Source organism: Nicotiana tabacum, chromosome 10 (assembly GCF_000715075.1).
Source record: "Nicotiana tabacum cultivar K326 chromosome 10, ASM71507v2, whole genome shotgun sequence".
In the NCBI taxonomy this organism is placed as follows: Eukaryota; Viridiplantae; Streptophyta; class Magnoliopsida; order Solanales; family Solanaceae; genus Nicotiana; species Nicotiana tabacum.
The window spans coordinates 170,397,087-170,416,658 of NC_134089.1; the positions used below are offsets into that span (position 1 = coordinate 170,397,087).

At 36.0% G+C, this 19,572-nt stretch overlaps 2 protein-coding genes across 2 annotated transcripts; both read left to right on the plus strand.

Annotated features, from left to right (window-relative positions):
• The first annotated feature begins 218 nt into the window (after window positions 1-218).
• Window positions 219-4,071, plus strand: LOC107810462 (uncharacterized). The gene is made up of 4 exons (XM_016635250.2): window positions 219-378; window positions 478-584; window positions 3,502-3,577; window positions 3,659-4,071. Exons 1-4 carry the CDS (start codon window positions 247-249, stop codon window positions 3,704-3,706), a joined length of 363 nt encoding a protein of 120 aa, XP_016490736.1. The 5' UTR covers window positions 219-246; the 3' UTR covers window positions 3,707-4,071.
• A 1,227-nt stretch (window positions 4,072-5,298) lies between these two features.
• LOC107810461 (WD-40 repeat-containing protein MSI4-like) lies at window positions 5,299-17,330 on the plus strand. Its single transcript, XM_075223553.1, has 16 exons — window positions 5,299-5,455; window positions 5,556-5,854; window positions 10,469-10,532; window positions 10,943-11,029; window positions 11,112-11,174; window positions 12,211-12,276; window positions 12,394-12,468; window positions 12,691-12,766; window positions 13,084-13,270; window positions 13,861-13,942; window positions 14,435-14,508; window positions 15,077-15,188; window positions 15,288-15,362; window positions 16,101-16,180; window positions 16,765-16,864; window positions 16,942-17,330. Exons 2-16 carry the CDS (start codon window positions 5,622-5,624, stop codon window positions 17,041-17,043), a joined length of 1,476 nt encoding a protein of 491 aa, XP_075079654.1. The 5' UTR covers window positions 5,299-5,455; window positions 5,556-5,621; the 3' UTR covers window positions 17,044-17,330.
• The last annotated feature ends 2,242 nt before the right edge of the window (window positions 17,331-19,572 follow it).

Here is a 19,572-nt window from a genome sequence, read left to right on the forward strand (position 1 = left end):
GCCTTGGGTATGGAAAAATCCTTGGTAGGAAACGCTTCTCTCGAATGGGGTCCCACGCAACGCGAATTCGGATATAGCCGGGCTCCAATGTAAGTAATGGGCATCGTGTGGAAAACAAAAAAAAAGATATAAGCATTTCAAAGAAAGCACATTGGCGAATGAGACTTTTAAAGATCGTTCGCCTAATGCGACTTATATGAAAATGCGATTCATAAAACGCATTTAAAGAATGCGACTTATGGGTTTATGGTCGCTCTCAAATGTATAAATTCCGTTCTCAGTACCAAGGAGAGAAAAACAAAGACTTGGGAGTTCGGAGTAATCTACAGACGAGTCCGGTCGAGAAGATCTGACTCCTTATTATTGGTTTCAGAAATGGTATGAACTTCACTTCATTGTTTTTAGTTTTATCATGGTTTCATTTCATTGAGTTTGTTATAGATTTTGATTATTTTTTTCGGAATTTATTTTGGGAAGTCTCAATCAGCAAAACCGATCTCTAGCCCAGTCCCTGAGTCGTTGTACCCAACTCTAGCCGTGTTCATGCTCGCTATTGGTCTTGTCGTAACGGCTTCTTTCCTCATGTAAGTGCTCGATCTGATTCATACATGCTTCAATTGTTGGTTATCTTTTTCTGATTCCTGAATTATTATTATTTTGCTTAATCTGTCTATATAATTCAAGTAATGAACTACCCCAGGCAAAATTTGTAACTCTTTTTTTGATCATTAAGATAAGTATTATTGATATCCAGCAACAAGTGAGACAGTAAAGGGCAGCCCGTGCACTAAACTCCCGCTGTGCGCGGGTCTGGGGAAGTGAGACACTGAGTGCTGTAAATGTACGGGGGCAACATCATTACACGTCGTGTAGCTAGCTTAACGATTCTATCATGGCCTCAATATCATTGGCAATTGCCATGTTACTCTAAAAAAAAAGTAGAGAAATACATATGTACTTCATGATAATTTCAGATTCACATTTGCTTTAAAAAATTATTGCATTCCTTTCCTTCCAAATGGTCCACCAGACTGCTGCAGGAAGTGCGTTCCAAGTTTTCATCTTTACCTTTCCTAGCCCCTTCCTTGACCAGCATTGCAGTAACACTTTAGTTGTCCTCGGCATTGACCAGTTAACCCCAACAATGCTTAGAATAAAGTTGCATATCTGTTTGGTGAAGGAGCAGTGAATGAAAAGGTGGTTGAGATCCTCAATCTGCCTTTCACACAGTGAACATCTACTGCAAAGGTTTAACCCTCTTCTCTGGAGATTATCTTGAGTTGGACATGCTCCTTGGACCACCAACCATGTTAAACATTCCACCGTCAAAGGGGCTTTGTTCCTCCAAAGGCGCTTCCATCCAGTTAGGGATGGTAATATTAGAGTTTGCTTAAGTTCTGATAGCAACTTATAACAGTAAAACATGTACCACCTTATCCAAAAAAAAAAAACAGTAAAACATGTACCTTATTTTCTATGAAAACATTTTACGCCATACAAAAAGGAGCCTTCATTGGTTGCATCTTGCTCATCCTTCCTTGAGCAACATTGTTGGAGGGGGAGGATTATGGGTGTTTCAGATATCTGATCTGATGATAGCAACTTGATGATGATGTGCTTTCTGGATGACTTGAAATTTTACAAGTCACATGAACTTCCATTTAGCATTCACATGGATATCCTTACAATCTCGATGTAGCTAGACATTGGAAACATTCTTTGTTTGTTCCTCCTTTTACACGGTTCAAAAGTCTTCAAGGAGTGTTATGGTTGTGAAATTTTTCTTTACAACGTGAATGTAGACTCACCTGCCGCACCACATCATCCTAAAGCGAGGTTTGTATATACTCGAGCAAAATATTCTCCATAATAACTTGTAACCTATGGGATCCTCATTCTTGCTATTCTTTGTTGCTTGCCTTTAGGGGGTAACTTGGTTCTCTCAGACAATTATAGTGAGATTGTAATGAAAGGATGTGATGAGATTATCGGAAGGGATTTTGGTATGGGTTTATCTTTATTTTTTTGATGACCGTGGTGTTCGGACTTCGGATCAGCTTGTGCGTACCTCAACTAATCCACAAGATACCTGCTACCTCCCACCGGCACAGATACCGGGTATCTTTGTCCACCAAGGCTTGACAAATGGAAAGAAATCACCTAGTGTTTTTGTCTCCGCTGGGATTTGAACATGAGGCCTCATAATTTTTTAAATTTTTTGATAAAGACCCGAGACGTCATGGTTGTCAACCCTTTTCATTGATCGCTAGGCCAATTTTATCCTATTCAGAGCAATTGTTACTCAGCATGATTGTTAATGGCTTAAGACTTGGTCAATCTTTCTCTTTTTTGGGGTTTTGGGTTGTATACTTCACTGTATACTGGATGTTTTCTGTTCACTTTGTTGGCACCGCCTCGGTGTGTTCTTAATAAATTCTCTTAGCCATCAGAAGGGGGGAAAAAGCAAAAAAGAAGGGTTGACTAGGAGCCTTGAAGTGGAAGCGGTAGAGTAGCAAATGGTTGGGAGGGTAGATGAAATGTGCCTTCACAAGTGATATTTTAACAGTTTGTGTCCTTCTTAAGGGATTGAATGGACTATATATATACTGAAAACTAGATTTTCTGGTTGTAACTCAGTTGAGTTTTCTGTCCACCTTTTACCTTATTAAAAAAACTAGATTTTCCAGTCCTTGTCTGGAAAATAAATGCAGGAAAGTCATTTGGCCTTACCTTTATTTTCATTTTTAGAAAATGTCTCTATGGTGTGGGGCTTATCCTAAGGAAATCGTAAGCTCTGCTTGTACTTCACTTGATACATGTTAGTCTGATTTTGGAGTATACAACAATATTACATAGACTTTTCTGCTTTAGTACTATTTCCTTCCTTTTTGATCACTTTTCAACAGTTGATACAGATTAAAGTTGCACCTTTTCAAAATGAAGATATGACATGTGAGAACGTGGTACAGAACTTCTTTAATTCTTTTACATTACTATTGAGCAAGCTAGAAGAGGTGTAAGGACTTCCCTTCTAGCAATATTTGATTATGAGGTTGCTTTCCTCAAAAACCCAAGATTCTTAGATGATCATGTTATCTTTTAGATAAGCATTTCCTTGTCTTCCTATTTAACTTGGTTACAGTGCTTGACGCTCATGTCTCCAAATCCTTGTACAACATAGCAGGTTAAGCATTGGAAAAAAATATATTTGCGTAAAGCTTGTTTCTGGTTGAGAATACTGAAATACTTCTAACCATCTTTAAAAAATGAAAGCACTTAAAAATATGAAAAATATGAAACAGATTTTGTCCTATGATTGTGTTGTATAATCAAACCTATTAGTGGCCATGAAATATATCCTCTTTAATGAGTAATTCCAGGGAGTTACTCATAACTGGGTTATGGATTAAAGAGCATCAGTTTGCCGCATTAGTGAGGTTCTCCATTCTACAGGTTCTCTTGCCTTTTTGTCTTTGTAACAAAGCTATAAATGTGTAACAGCTATGAAGCTACTTCAAGGAAGAATCGCAGCCTTGCAAAAGAGCTCACGAGTGGGGCAGTAGCATCTGTTTTCTTGGTATGTCGCAAACTCACAATTGTGATTTGATTTGTCCTTTCTGTATTGGATAACTGATCCCCCCATCTCAACCTGATGCAGGGTTTTGGATCATTGTTCTTGCTGCTTGCGTCAGGCGTGTATGTTTGATTTGCAGACATGGATAGAAACGAGATTTTGTATTCAACAAAATGAATGCCATTTTGACTGTTCTAGAACTATAACAGATTGTCACCTCCTTGAGTAGTCTGAGAGTTAGGGAACTGAACGACAATCAGGACTTCTGTTTTCTTTTTTTTTTTTTCTTTTCCTGTAAGGGATCTCAGTTTTAATTTTTGTATCTTTGTATTTTTGCTCCAGTTTTATAACTGGTGTAATTGCTGCTGCCTTTCCTTAGCCGAGAGTCTTTCGAAAACACCCTCTCTGCCTTCTTGAAGCCGAGGGTTTTCTCTTTTATGTCCATTTTGAGTCTTCTAAATCTTAAGATGTTCTGAAAAAGTGAGCTTGCAAAGTCACATTTGTTTGAGTTTTCGCAAAAGTGTTTGTTTGTGTATAATAGACCCTTGTGGTCCGGCCCTTCTCGAAACCCAGCACATAGCGGGAGCTTAGTGCACCGGGCTGCTCTGCCCTTTTGTTTGTTTGAATTATATTTGGAGAAAAAAAGATTAAATTTCTTTTTATTGAAGATTCCCATATTTAGTTTTTCAAATCTTTCAAAAACTCGAAGTGTGGAAATAAACCATTTGAAATATTTGAATGCCTTGTTGTAGCCTTCTACCACGTAACGAGAAGAAATTCCATATTCATTTCCTTCCCTCCAAAAACGGTTACAAATTTATAAGGAAAAATGACATAGTATAGCCGTGGTAAAAATAATAGCCAAAAAAATGTATAAACTTTATATATTTTTTTGTATATATATACATTCTATATGTTATATATAAAAAGTATATAAATTATATATATTTTTTTGACTGTCAGATATAAATAGTTTCTGGCTCTGGCTAAAAGTGATAATACCCTAACTTACAATCAAAGTCTATTTCATTTTAGATTAAAAATAAGGAGTGAGAATAGCCCCAAGCCAATCGCACTTCTAATGCATTGGGATGTCTCCCAAGAGCTAAATAATTATATGAGTCCCTTCTCACTCTATTCACATAGTAAATTCCTTTGGCTGGGATTGAGGGTTAGCCCATTTGGTAAGCTTTTTACCTTTCGTAGTTAGAGGTGAAAGATTTAAACTCTGTCAATAGAATTTAAAATATATATATATATATATCGTTTGATAGAAAATTTTACATTGGGATTCTTTAAAGAATCCTCTTGATTCCTTGAATATAACCAACTTGTTGAAAACATAATGGATACTTATTTTATTAACCATTATAATTATTTATTAAATTAATTATATGTATTTTTTAATGTAGGGGTAAGGTTTGCGTATATACTATCCTCCTAAGACTCCATTTATGGGAATATACTAGTTTCGTTGTTGTTGTTTGTTGTTGTATTTTTTAAACTATAAAATTAATTAGTAGTCTCTACTTCTGAGGAAACAACCTCTATACTCCTTCGGGATAGGGTAAGCTATGCGTACATACTAACCTCCCCAAACCCCAGTAGCAAGAATTTACTGGCTGTTATTGTTGTTGTCGTCTCTGCTTCCATTTTCTAGTACGATATTTTGTTTTGGGATATATAAATAGAAAAGACACTTATAGTTAATTTCTATTAATTTTGAGACTGAGACATTATTATTGTCCTGAAACTCATTTATTTATAGAGAAGAAGAGAGGGAAAGGTGGAGCAAATGCAATTTTGTGTTTCAAAAATCAAATACCTTTCCATAATTAGATCCAAGAGAGAGACCGAGGAGAAAAAGGCAGAGTCTATCAGGTTTTATTTCTGTTGCTGCCATTTTTCATTTCATTTTCCTATAAAAACCCTTTCTAACTTTCAACCGTCACTATTCATTACTGTTGTTTATAATTTGTAGGTCCAAGTTCTGTTCCAAGGGTTTTCTTCTAAGGGTTTTTAACTTTCCCCCCAAAAAATTTCTGCCATGGAAACAACTCCTTCTTCTCAGCCAAAGAAGCGTGGGAGGCCAAAGGGTTCTTCAACCAAAACCAAAGAGGAAAGAGATAAGGAGCCCCATAGGATGAGAGGTAGTATTACTGATAAGAAAGCTGCTGCTAATGCTATCGACGAGAAATATGTTCAGTGGAAGTCACTCGTCCCTGTTCTCTACGACTGGTTCGCTAATCACAACCTCGTTTGGCCTTCCCTCTCTTGCAGGTATACATATTTCCTATTAAACCGCTCATTTTGTGTGTTGTAAATTTCGAGAACCTCTGTGTTTTGGTTTGGTACTTTTGGAACCCTAGGTGTGTGTCTACTATGTGTACGGGACTCTGTTTTGCTAGGGTTTACGGTGATATTTGATACTCCTGGTCTATGATTTAACGCATCAGCGTGAAAATCTTAGCTGTTGTATTCAACTCGTATGACGGTTATTTATGAAGAAGCTTGCACATTGCCCTGTTGTTTGTGTTATAATGACTGTGCTGCTCATTTTTTCAAAAAACAAAATTGAATGAGAAGGTATAATTAATTTGTAATCTGCTCATAAGTGTGGCCCCGGTGTTCTTAAAAAGTAAAATCGAAAAAAATTCATGCAACTAAGCGAGACATGAAGTTAACATTTCTTTGAAGTGAAGCACACAACTTACGGAAAATTAAAAGTTAGTAGAACATATGTAAATTTGGTCCTATAATAATCAAATTTCAAGTTTTTTTTTTATAATTGAGAAACTCGTGAGGGCAATGATGAGCCTGTCCCTCTACTCTTCTCCATTGAAATTCCAGGCTTTTGTCTGCAACAAGGTTCAAACTCGTGAGGTGTTGCACTCTTACCAGTTACCTCTAGGCCAAAGTCACTAATTTCATGTTTTCAACATGTAATATACAATAATGCAGATATTAATCCAAATCCTTAAAAACACTATTAAAATAATTGGCCGTTTCTCATTGGGATCATTTTGCGCATCATTGATTGAAGCACACTTCTCTAAAGCTATGAAGCGATAGCTGTCAAACACTGCCTACACCAATTTTGAACTGTCATCCATAGTGGATTGTGGGTAGTTTTCCTTATGTCGATTAAGAAAAATTTATGTCAGTAGTAATTTGGATCTTTGCCGAACTTGTCTGTCTTGTTAGTATATATGACAAGATCCTATGTTTGATTTCCTTAATCCAATACAATCACTATAGTAACTGAGTTTTTGTAACCGTCCGTAATTATCAACTGCTAACATCTCCTTTTTTGCTGGCAGTTTCTTACTTTGTTTAATAAATTACCCCTTATTAGAAGTAAATAGGCCTACTATATACCTTGATATGTGGTGTCACACTTTATTGATGTGTTCACACTTGAGGTTGACTGTATGAATATAACTTAGGGATGTTTGTTGTTGCTGGACCATGCTTCAATTATTTGTACCACTCTGTCGGGCGAGATCTATGTTTTGCTAGTTTTTGCTTGCATGGCTAATGATTTGGTCTATGAGATATGTCAGCTATTTCACTAGATTGTTGTGCTGTTGCCGATTTCCTTTAGAGTTTTGACCTGCTGATTTCTTTGACTTGGCTTTAATGTAGCTCTATATCTATCTAGGAAACTACAATTTTCCAAGAGGAAGGGCTTAAATTAATGAAATTACTGATAAAGGTTATTGGTATCTTGTTTCTTAAGCTGAGATGAAATTTGAGGCAACAATTGCTTCAACCATTGTAAAATAGGGTAGTAACATAGATGGTAAATGTTGCTTCCGAAATTGCTAAAGTAGTGCTTACAACAATGTGGAAATGCAACCTGCCTTTTAGTAGAGGTTTAATGAAGGGTGATATTTGACTTATTTTAACTCTGGAGTTAATCCAATTAATTATTCGTTGAACTGCTCGCTTTTTGGAAGTATCCGCAGTTCATTAATATAATGACTCCACATTTAGGGGTAAATTCGTCCTCTAATTATACACGGTGAAACCCTTATTTCCATCTCTTCTTCTTTTCGCCTCCTGCATCCGCCTCTCCCATCATTTGTGCCTTTGCAAGTAATTTCAGGTTCTTTCTTGTGCTTGATTTTAGTGATAATCTTTCTCACCTAATCACTCTTTCATGTTATATATCTATAGATGGACACTCTCGCTTTTCATTCTTTATTTGCTAATGGCATTTCATCATAAAAGCCGAAGCCGTGTTTTTTCGCTACATTGTGTATCTTCAATAACTATTTTGAAGGTTATGAGTTTTACATCCTTGATAAATAAAGATTTTCCCCCCTTGATAAGTAATGATATCATCTTTGTTTTCATCTTCCGATCTTAGTTACTTTTCTTTGATATGCTGACTGACTGGGTGTTATCTATCATTACTAATATTGGATTTTCTTATCGTTATTTCTATTTTTGGTTGGTTCGGTTTAAGACTCAAGGACTGCTAACATTTTTATCAAATCTTTCTAAATAAGTTATCTTTTACCTCTAATATAATACAATTTTAGCTTCATTTGGATGTATTGATGGTTTTCCTTATAATTTTTTTTAATGGTTTTACTTGATAAGGCTGGCCTCATCAGTTAACTATTGAATTTTCAAATTCGAGTTCATTTCATTTTCCAATAGTTCTACGGTTTTGGTGGATCTAACAAGTAAACTCATGTCATAGGTATTTTGCCTTTTTCGTTTCCGTAGTGTCTAGTAAAAGATATTTTGAGCCTTCAATCTTTCTTTTTTCCGCTTTTTCTTTCCTTTCCTTTACTATGCGAGGCTTCACTTTTTTTATTTTGTATTTTTCGCTTAAGAAGTGTCATGAAAATTTCTAAGAATTTGTCAAAATTGCATAAATGCATGCCTCCATACCTTTATACAAATACTAGTCCCTCTGTTCCATTTTATGTAACTTCTTTCTTTTTAGTTTGTTGAAAAAGAATGGCACCTTTTATTATGATTTAATTTTAAACTTCTCATTTTACCATTAATGACAAGCTTTTTTAGCCACAAAAGTGTCATGTCATGCGTAAGACTGCAAGTTTCATTAGTCTTCCTTCCTTTCTTAAACTCCGTACCTAGTCAAACATTGCCACATAAAATGAAACGAAGGAATAACATTTTTTCTTCAATTATACTCCTCAGAGCATAAACAATTAGAATTCACATAGTCAAATGAAGTTTTCATTTTCCTTTATTTTCTTAAAAAGTGTGTTATGTTCCAATTTTGAAAACTTTCATAAAAATATTTTAATGAATACTTGCAAAAAGAACAAAAATTGTTCAAATTATTCAGTGGAGGGTCAAAAGAACAAAAATTGTTCAAATTATTCATGGAAGGTCAATTCAGGATGATTGTAGGTTGCCATAGACTTATTAAACCAAAGAATACTTTTCGTGTCTTGCAAAGTATTTTGTGTGAAGGCTTTATAGTTTCTTCTTCGTCTCAGTTGTGTATCCAGACAGTACTTTCCCTAATATTTTTCTCACATCACATGAGGAGGTCATTGCATTCCACAAGGATCCAAGAGCATGAAATAATCACGGCAGCTATCTTCTCATTTTTGGTCATTTCAACTTAATAAAGTTGTTTGAGGATATATATCCATTTTGAGCCATTACAACATTTGCTGGCTCTTGCTTCTGTTTATTGTATAGATTTGATCCATCTACAAACCAACATGGTAGTTACCCAGAGTTCTGTAAGAGAAAAGGTAGACAAAAGAGAAGGGGCTCTTAGTGGATCTAGTAGTGAAGGTGGGGAGAAGAGTTGCAAGTTTGGTGAGAAGTATCTGACGTGGAAGTCTAATATCGCAATCCTGTATGATTGGTTCACTAATCATAGCGGTTTATGGCCTTCTCTTTGCTGCCGGTATTATGAATTTCTTTCTTTTGTTCGCAATATACTATAGTTTTATTATGCTGAACCAAGTTGTACTGATGAGGATGTAAGTTGGTTATGTATTTCCTTTACTAGGCATATAGTTGATCTCATGAAACAGGATATTTGTGTATGTTATTTATATGTAATTATGCATGTATAGTTGCAGGTAAACGATTAGCATTCACAGATTTTGACGACGATAGTTAAATATGTACGTGGAATGTTAAAAACTTAGGTAGTTCTTGTAAGGAGGCATTATAAGTAAGTTTTATAGTTTTAAAATGGAAAACTAATCTTTTAAAGGGGTAGATAGAAACTACTTTTGGTATATTATCTATGATACGCCTTTTGATTGTTCCCTTTCCTCCTTATATTGTAAATCTCTTTGGGAGATTTTGTAACCTTTAAAGTTTAAACCAAGACCTGAATTCCAAACCAAAAAAAGGAAAAGAAAAAAGAAAAAAAGGAAAAATATCTGAATCTTGGTGATTACTTTCTTTAGGATCTGAATGATAAGTACACATGCTTACATATTTATTTGTATGTCCATACTTGCACATGATTGTTAGATACGACGTATGTAGTAGAGTATATACATCTTGCACATGGTTGACAAACTCTATGTATGTGATATCCTTTCTACTTGTGAGCTTGTTGGTTTCATGGTTTATTTTTTTCTGGTCACGGTGCTTAAAGTTCTGATCTTAAATTGAGTAAGTGGGGTTAAACATAAACGGTACATGATTTTTCTTGCTGTGTGTGTGTGAGAGGGAGGGAGGGAACGTGGCAATTATTCCTAAGTGATGGTTGTGCAGAAAACTTTTAGCTTTGCATTTATATGAAGTGGATAACGATCATGTTTTTCTTTATTCATATCTGAAAATTGGTATCGAGCTGTCTCATGATCTTGGTCTTATCAATTTGTATGCTCTTTAAAATGGTCAATCATATTCTCGGTTATACTGTTTTGACAACAGGTGGGGTCCAATAGTTGAGCAGGGTGCTTTGAAAAACCGCCAGCGACTCTATCTCTCTGAACAGGCAAGCTAACATGGCACATGTTGTTCTTTTTGGTTAATATTTTTCAGTCTTCCTGTGTATTTTACATTGATGTCCCAAAAGATTTACCATACGACCAAGATTTTGTAAAATACACTTTTTCCTTAATATAGAAGTACCGACTCTTTAGGGTAAAGAGATCTGTGTGTCTAACCTTTTTTGGGGAGGTTGGGCAGACAAGGCACTCTTACCACACATGTATTATCATCGTTGTTGATATTGGTATTATCAAATAATGTCATTATTATAGTTTTCTTTTTGACTGGAAAGTGTTGACTAATGATAATTTATTGTTTCATTTCATGTGCAGTATTTGAGTTGAGTTTTTGGATTCTGTAATTTGTCTGATCTCTGTTTTTCCCTTTTATTTTTAAACTCTCTTTTCTTTCCAGACGGATAAGTCAGTGCCTAACACTTTGATCATATCTAATTGTGACGTGGTGAAGCCCAGGGTTGCAGCAGAAAATCACATTGCAAATGTAAGGATGTTTTACTATTTAATTTGTCTTAGTTATACTCTAAATCAATCATAATGACTGGTTTTTAATGGCTTGGTTCTAGTTCAATGAAGAAGCACGTTCGCCATTTGTGAAGAAGTACAAAACCATAATACACCCAGGAGAGGTAAGAACTGCGTGAATACTGGAAAAAATACTGAGCCTGCATGTTCATACTTCATAGACAAACTAAGTTAACTACTGGCTCAGTGGCTCTTGATGCAATGTTGTATTAGGTTCCTTTGCTGCTGCCTGCTGAATTTGATATTGCTCTTATGCAAAAATGTTGTACTAGGTTCCTTTCGTGTCCGTGCTGTATCATCTTTTTCTCTACATGCTGTAATCAGAATAATACAGTTTCCTACATTTTCTCTAGAGAAAATAGGACAAGAGCTTCTATTTGCTTAATATTTTAATGATCTCTCTCCGTGGAACCAAATGGATATGCCACTTCCATGCTTTTTTTTTTTTTGTTTTTTCCTTGAAAAGTATGCTCAACAATACTAGAAGTATCTTTTAGAAGCTGTAATTTTACTTTCAAATTCCTTCCAGCTCCAACCATGTTACTCTTCATTTTGACAAGGAACACAAATGCAGGGAATACAAGTCTATCACAGAATTAAAAATGAAAAAAGGAAGAAAGAATACTTGATGTTTGAGAATATAGAATAGTTTTGATTATGTGCTTATTCTTTCGTATGCTTCTCATGTGATATAATGCATGTAGCTGATGCTATTGAGAACAAAAGGAAAATAGTTATTCATTCCTTGTCTACATATTTTTTTGCATTGCCAATTTCCTACTGAATTTCCATTTCTTGATTGTACTGCATTGGGGGCATTAGATTAGCTCTTTAGGGTGTAAGGTTTTAGTTCACGCTGAATTTTCAATCCTATAACTTTCTCTGTGTCATGGTAAAGTTGAGATTTAATTGCATTTGTTGTTTTGTGCTTTATGCTAAGGAGTCCTTGAATTAAACAAAGTTTGGATAAAGAAGCTAAAAAAAAGATGTTTTACATATTTACCTTGTTGCTTGTGACATTCTATGAAGAAGAATACTTCGTGAAACTTATTTAAGATTAGTCTCTTGCATAAAAAATTATGCAGTTTGGTTCTCCGGAGAGGAATTCTGATTGAATCTTTGTTTGGTATACCTCTTCAGGTTAACAGAATCAGAGAACTCCCACAAAACAAAAACATAGTGGCAACCCATACTGATGGTCCTGAAGTAAGTGGCCTCTCAAGGTGTTCTGTGACAGTCTTTTGTAAAGTCACTGTGGCGTCTTTCTATTTTAGGCATGTCAATACTTTTTAATTCGTACAAGTTTGTTATTCGTGCATCTAGGTTCTCATTTGGGACATTGAAGCTCAGCCCAATAAGCATGCTGTCTATGGTGCTGCTGCTTCGCGTCCGGATCTGGTCAGTGCTCTTCCTCAAGCTTTTATTGATTGATCTATATTTTGGGTGATTTTCATTATGTTCATCACTCATCTTACCTCTTTGGTGGACTTCATAACTTTTTGCTTGTGGAATGTGCGGTGATCTTTGATCCCGTCGCCTGTCAACTGCCACCAGCAATTTGATTTCTCAGATCTTAATCTATAGATCAACCTTTTTGAGTAACATTAATTGTCCTTGCAGGTATTGAGTGGCCATCAAGACAATGCAGAATTTGCTCTGGCACTGTGCCCAATGGAACCCTTTGTCCTCTCTGGAGGTTTGAAGTTCTCTTCTTTTAGATGTCTAAAGTCAATATTTTTCATCTAGTTATATTTAGAATCAGGTATCTGCATTGCCATCTTGTATTCCAAATTAAACTTCATCTGATCAGATTCAGCTTTGGATATGTAAGGTTCATAATTTGAACTTGTGCTAGTAGGAGTAAGTATTGAGAATTATATTAAGAACTTTGATTCTTTTGGTCTGATGTTGCATTCCTTACAATGTTGTCTGTAGCCTATTTATTTAATATAGTGGTAGAAAAGTGATTTAGCCACTTCTAGTATCTTCTCATTAGAGGTAATTTTCTATCAGGAAAGGACAAAACTGTGGTATTGTGGAGCATTCAAGACCACATTTCAACATTGGCAGCAGATGCAACCAAGCCTGCTGGATCAGCTGGCTCTATAATTAAGTCTGCTGATAATCCATCTATTGGTCCACGTGGTATCTTCCAGGGCCATGAGGATACAGTTGAAGATGTTCAGTTTTGCCCTTCAAGGTAATGTCAACTTGAATGGTTAATTTCTTTGCTGGATCCCATGGTAGGTTGTCTAGGTAGCTTTTTTTTCTGATGATGGAGTGAGGTTTATACTTGGGCTTTCAGGTTATTGAAGTTTCTGCTGGTAAATTTATCTTAAGTTTTCTTCTTCTTTGTCAATCATCCACTTCTACTGAGTTATCCTCCAGGAAGAGAAATATAAGAAACTGTCCCGATGACCTAAGCTTCACCTGTTGCTTCCCATTTGCTTTGTCATCATGTTCTTGCTACATCCTCTTTTGTCCCCTTCGGATTTTAGGTAGTTTTAACTTTTAAGAAACTGAAACAATTAAGGTTGCATTGATCAGTTTTGGCGTTGATATTTAAGTTCTTGTGTCGGACGCTTTCGAAGAACATTGTGGAGTTACTGAGAAAGACCAAAGATAAGCTAAGGTTCTGCGACTAGTGTACTTCAACATTTGGTTCTTGACACATCTTCTGTGACATCCTAAGCCGAAAGGGTGAATAAGTATTTAAATTGCAGGATTAACATGTTTAAAAGTATCTGATAAGTCTTCTGAAACTGAAATTTTCTTTTGACCTTCATGAAGTTCACAGGAATTTTGTAGTGTTGGTGATGATTCATGCCTCATATTGTGGGATGCTCGAGTTGGTAATAATCCTGTTGTGAAGGTATGATAATTACTTTCTTGATTGTTTAGTGGAAAATTTTATCTGTGTATGAGATTGCTAATAATGTAGAGATAAGTAGTATATCATATGTCAAAACAGCCAAATGTGCAACTCGTCTCAGGCTTGTGGAGATATATGTTGAATGCAATTAGATGTGTACTCGTCAATGATTTCTTGAACATATGTGAAAACATAGGCCGAATATCTTCATCAAAAACAACATATACCAAAATAGATACCATTTGAGCATGACCCTGTTAAGCCTTTTCCTAGCGAATATCTTTTCATGCTCTTTTCATGTGGTATTGATAACTGATTTTGATTCACGCTAGCCTTATAATGGTGTCTTGTCCCAAATATAGTTCTAATCTATCATATAGCCGTTTCTATTAAAATGTTTTTAGATATTTTTGATTGTCAAATTTCAGTTGATAGGCCTCCACGAGTAATATCTAAAACTATTGAGTATACTGGTATTTGCTGCTTTTACAGGTTGAGAAAGCGCATGATGCTGATCTTCATTGTGTTGACTGGAATCCTCACAATGACAATCTTATCATAACCGGGTATGATGTTATATAGTATTCTTATCCTATAAATCATGAGGAGGCGCTTAAACAACCTTCCCCCCCCCCCCCCCCAAAAAAAAAAAAAACCCCACCCAGCCATCCAACAAAAAAAATGAAGAAAGAAAAAAGAGAGCAATCATGTAAGAGCGTAGTATGGGGTGTGTACTGCTGCAAGTTTGCTTTTCTTTTTTCTTGCAAATCAAAATCGTGCCCCCAGGGCCTAGCTCAAGTGGCAAAGGGTGGTGGATTTTTGTCTTAGGTCACAGGTTCAAGCCCCCACACCATGTAAAACAAAGCCTGGTATTTAAGTGGAGAAGGGTAGAGGGGCGGGCCCATTATCCACCGAGTTTTGAAGGTTGCGGTTGGTCCAAAGGATCGGCCCCAGACGGATTTCTCGGTCATCGAAAAAAAAAATCGTCCCTTCCATGTTATATCATAACTTTATATAATTTCACTCATCAGCAGTCATCTAGATACTGCCTATTATGGTGAGTACCGTTGCTTGGGTGCTTTTCTTTAATGTTTATCTAGTGGCAGGGTTTAATACTTAGCATGTGTAACTCAGATCCGCTGATAATTCGGTACGCTTGTTTGACCGGCGAAATTTAACTTCGGATGGGGTTGGATCACCGGTCCATAAGTTTGAACATCACACAGCCGCAGTTCTCTGTGTTCAGGTGTTTCATTTGCTGTGTTTTGTTCATCAGTCAAATTGTGATTACTGGATATCTCTGCGTTTTATTGCCGTTATGTAACTGATAACCTTTCCTTTGCAGTGGTGTCCTGATAGGGCTTCTGTGTTTGGGAGCTCCGCAGAGGATGGCCTCTTAAATATTTGGGACTACGAGAAGGTAGAGATTCTCCTGTCATTGCCACTTTGTCAGACTCTGCCTCTTCCTCTCTTTACCCTTCTCTCTTGTGTGTTACTCCTCCAGTTCCAAGTATTTGAACTCTTCTGGGAATCCAGCTTCTTAGAGAAGGTTTTTTATTCGTGAATCCTTCTGTATGATCGTCATCTTCTGTAGCAATGCTAGTCTTCGGGTATTAAAGAGTTTGACTGCAAAAGAATACATGGTAACTGTAAAAGATTCTGAAAAATGCACAAACGATGGAGAGTGGAGACATTTTAAATGATAGATGGCTTCTGTGATTCCAACTAATATCTTCACTGCCGCAGAATAAGAAGCAAAATGAAAACTGCTCATGATACACTATAGATATATTAACATAGGAATCATCACTTGTCAAATTTATATCTTGTCGGTCTTTTGATGCTTTATCATGTAAAGACTGATTCTCTATAATCTGTTAAGTTCAAGTTTGAAAATTTTCTTCTTGACCGGTGGCTCCGGTGTTGTACTATGGATTACTTATTTATATATTAGTAGTGCGAAATTGGATGTGAATATAATTTGTTAAACTTTCGATTGGATGTGAACATAGGCAAGTAGTATTCCATTTAAAATTTAATAAAGTAGGCCAACAAAGAATGGAGATGTTCTAGATTGATACATTATTCATTTGTATGCATCTTTTTAATTAGATAACCTAGGCGTTCTCCTGATAGTTTTAGTTAATTTTCTTGCCAGGTTGGTGAAACAACAGACACTGAAGCGAAATCGCAAGATGATCCTCCTCCAGGCTTATTTTTTCAGCATGCTGGACACAGGTAGAACCTTTAGGGGTTGCTGCTCTAATCCTTTAAGCTTACATTGCTTTTCCCTTGGAACTTAAACAAAACACAGAATAGACTATATAGCTATGTTGCTCGGACTCTCCGAAAATGTTGTCGGGTGTGTGTCATATTCTCCAAAAGCAGTGTATTTTTGGAGAATCCGATACGGGTGCGGCAGTTTCGGAGAGTCCGCGCAACATAGCTATATAGTCTGTATTTTTAGTTTACATTCTTAATTCCTCTCTTCTTGGTGTTTTTTTTTTCGGGGGTAGGGGACAAATTTCTCAGTTTGATGCCACTTTTTGGTCTTAATGATGATACCATATAGATGGTGGACAAACTAAGCGACGAGTACTAACTGCATACTACTATATCCTGGAAACTTAAAATCTGTGAGGGGTGAAATTTTTTGGTCTTTTTTTTCTCCCCTTGGGTGAGTGGGCAAGCAATCGGCTTCTGATACTTTTTCAGGTTCTGTTTATTGACAAGTAATTGTCATGTAAATAATGTGTCTCCCCATCATATTTCCGTTACTGTTGCAATTACTGTCGTTCCTGATTTTTTCTGGTTTGGCCTAGGGATAAAATTGTGGACTTTCACTGGAATGCATCGGATCCATGGACTATTGTTAGTGTATCTGATGACTTGGAGACCTCTGGCGGAGGCGGCACACTACAGGTTTCATAATCATTCATGTTCTGCCATTTTCAGTATAATTTAATCTGCCTCTAATCGTTAAATTGGATCTTAAACAGATATGGCGCATGAGTGATTTGTTGTACCGACCAGAGGAGGAAGTTTTGGCTGAGCTGCAACAGTTCAAGGACCATGTGAGCAAGTGCGCTCCCAAGCCCTAAGCCTGAGGTATTTTTACGCAATGGTGCTTCCAAATGAAATGTAATTGTAGGCCCTAGAGTACACCATATGAGTTGTTAGCAGTATCTGTAATAGTTGAATGGATTTAGCTTTTGGACTATTGATGTTTGCCCGTAGCGAAATATGTAGGAGCTATGCTTGAACTTATTATAAGCCAGTAGACGGTAAGCAGTAAAGTTTCCGAGACTGGAGAGCATGATGTTGTATGTATTGGATATATCGTGCGGTATTTTGCTACTTGGATGTTTGACGTTCTTATATTGTGAAATCATGGTGTGTTCTGTTTGGACTTGAAAAGATCAGGCCCCTTATCTGGGAGAACGCCAGAAGTTACATCCATTCTCGGCGAAACAGCCATAAAACCTTATGTTCTGTGGCACCAGATGCAAAAACCTTCTTTATTGGGTACTCCCTTCCAGTTCTATTTACTTGTCTCTTTTGCTAAAAATAACTGTATCAAAATCCTTGTTTTAGATAATCAATATTAATTAAATTTTTTCCGTTTTAACTTGCTAGTCTAATTGATGTTCTAGAAAAAGAAGTACAAAGATTGGGAGATCAAAAAACAAATAAGAGTAATTTAGTCAAATAGCTCTAACTATTAATGTTTCTTAAAGGTTTTGCAAAAGACTCAAGTCAAGTAAATAGGATAGTAGGTAATTGGTGTTTGGTTAGGAAGCTAGGATCTTAATGGTGGCAATTTGAGATCCGAAGGTCATTTGCTCTTACATGTCATTAAATCGCCAATTAAGGCAGCATTAAATAATTGAACCAACTCATCCAACCACAATTTTATTAAACTAAGTGCCACATAGTAAGGGACTACACGTTTATGTCGATCATAATAAGCTACAACCAAACATTTGGTGGCAATAATGTTCGTCTCATAGAGAATTGCAGCTGCCAGTCATCATGGTCAAAAGGATGCAGATAGAATTTTATTCAACAACCTGGAATTCTCTGTTTCATTAATGAAAAGATTTTATTTGGAAAAGACCTGTCAAGCTCCTGTGTCCTATTAAGGGCTCGTTTGGTACGAGGGATAAGAGATAATTAATCTCGAAATTAAATTTGAGATGAGTTTATCCCATATTTGTTTGGGATAAAATCGTGATATAACTAATCCCGTGATTAATTATTCCGGGATTGTAGTGATTTTTTTCCTTTATGGGAGGGAGAAGTAATCTCAGAATAATTAATCCCGAGATATTTAATCATGGATAATTTATTTCCCAAACTAAACGACCCGAAGCATTCTATTACGTTGTGTACTACGTACTATTAAAAAAAGTATAAATTTGAATAGATAAAAATAACCTTACACAGATCTCTTGGTGACAAAAAGAGCTTGGCACTTCCCATATGGCGTCCCAACTCCCAAGTGTTTGCAAATGCCTCGTCTCTTAAGGCCATTGACAAAAATGACACGTCACCATCTTTGTAGGCAAGGGCATAGCCAAAATTAGAGACAAGTGAATTTGAAAAATGCTAAAATGTCACGATTGAGATAAATTCCTAGTTAGACTTGACGATAGTTTCTCTTATTTCCATACACCAAAACTCTTTTGGCCGTGAGCTCAGAGCTTTTAATTAGGATCTATTACCCTAAGGTTAATTTAGCCAAGCTTCTCAGCTGAAAAGCAATTATTTTTTTCTTCTAAGTTGGAGTGTTTGGCCAAGTTTTTAGGAGAAAAAATGCTTTTGAGAAGCAGAAGCAGAAAAAAGTAGCTTCTTCCCAGAAACACTTTTGAAAAAATATATCTAGAATTACTTTTTTTAAAAGCTTAGCCAAACACTACTTAAAAATGCTTTTCAAATTAATTAGCCAAACAAAACCTTTTTCTCACCATAAGTACATTTGGAAAAAACACTTCTCAAAATAAATTGATTTTTCCAACTTGGCCAAACAAGCTATTAATCAGCTATTGAATGAACAATTAATGATGCTTGCTACTCTCTCCGTCTCAAATTATTTGTGGTGATTTCTAAAAATAATCATCTTAAATTATTTGTCATTTTTAAAGCTCAAGACAAATTTATTTATTTTTTCCTATTTTAAGATGTTCTTGAAGACTACAAACACCTTAATTATAGGGTATTATTATAATTGTTCAAACCTCCTAGTTATTAATTTTTTAAGAGACGTATGAAATAAAAATACGACAAATAATTTGACACGGGGAAGTAATTTCGGGTCCGGAACCTAAATAATGTGTGTTTGGACTCAAAACACACAAATAAGTGTATTAAAAAAACGACATTTCTATATATAGCATGCAACAACAACACTTTATATATTAACGATAACATCTGCCGTTAAGTATAGCGTGTTGTTGTTACACGCTATATGTATAGCGCACAAACAAAAAACGATATCCTCTGATTTTGGCCTCACAAATAAGTGATCTGACAATCACAATTATTTCAATGTATAGCGTGTGTTTAGAAAACACTATATATCCAAATGTTCTCCCTCCAGGACTAGCCATTTCCTATATAAAGTGGTCAGA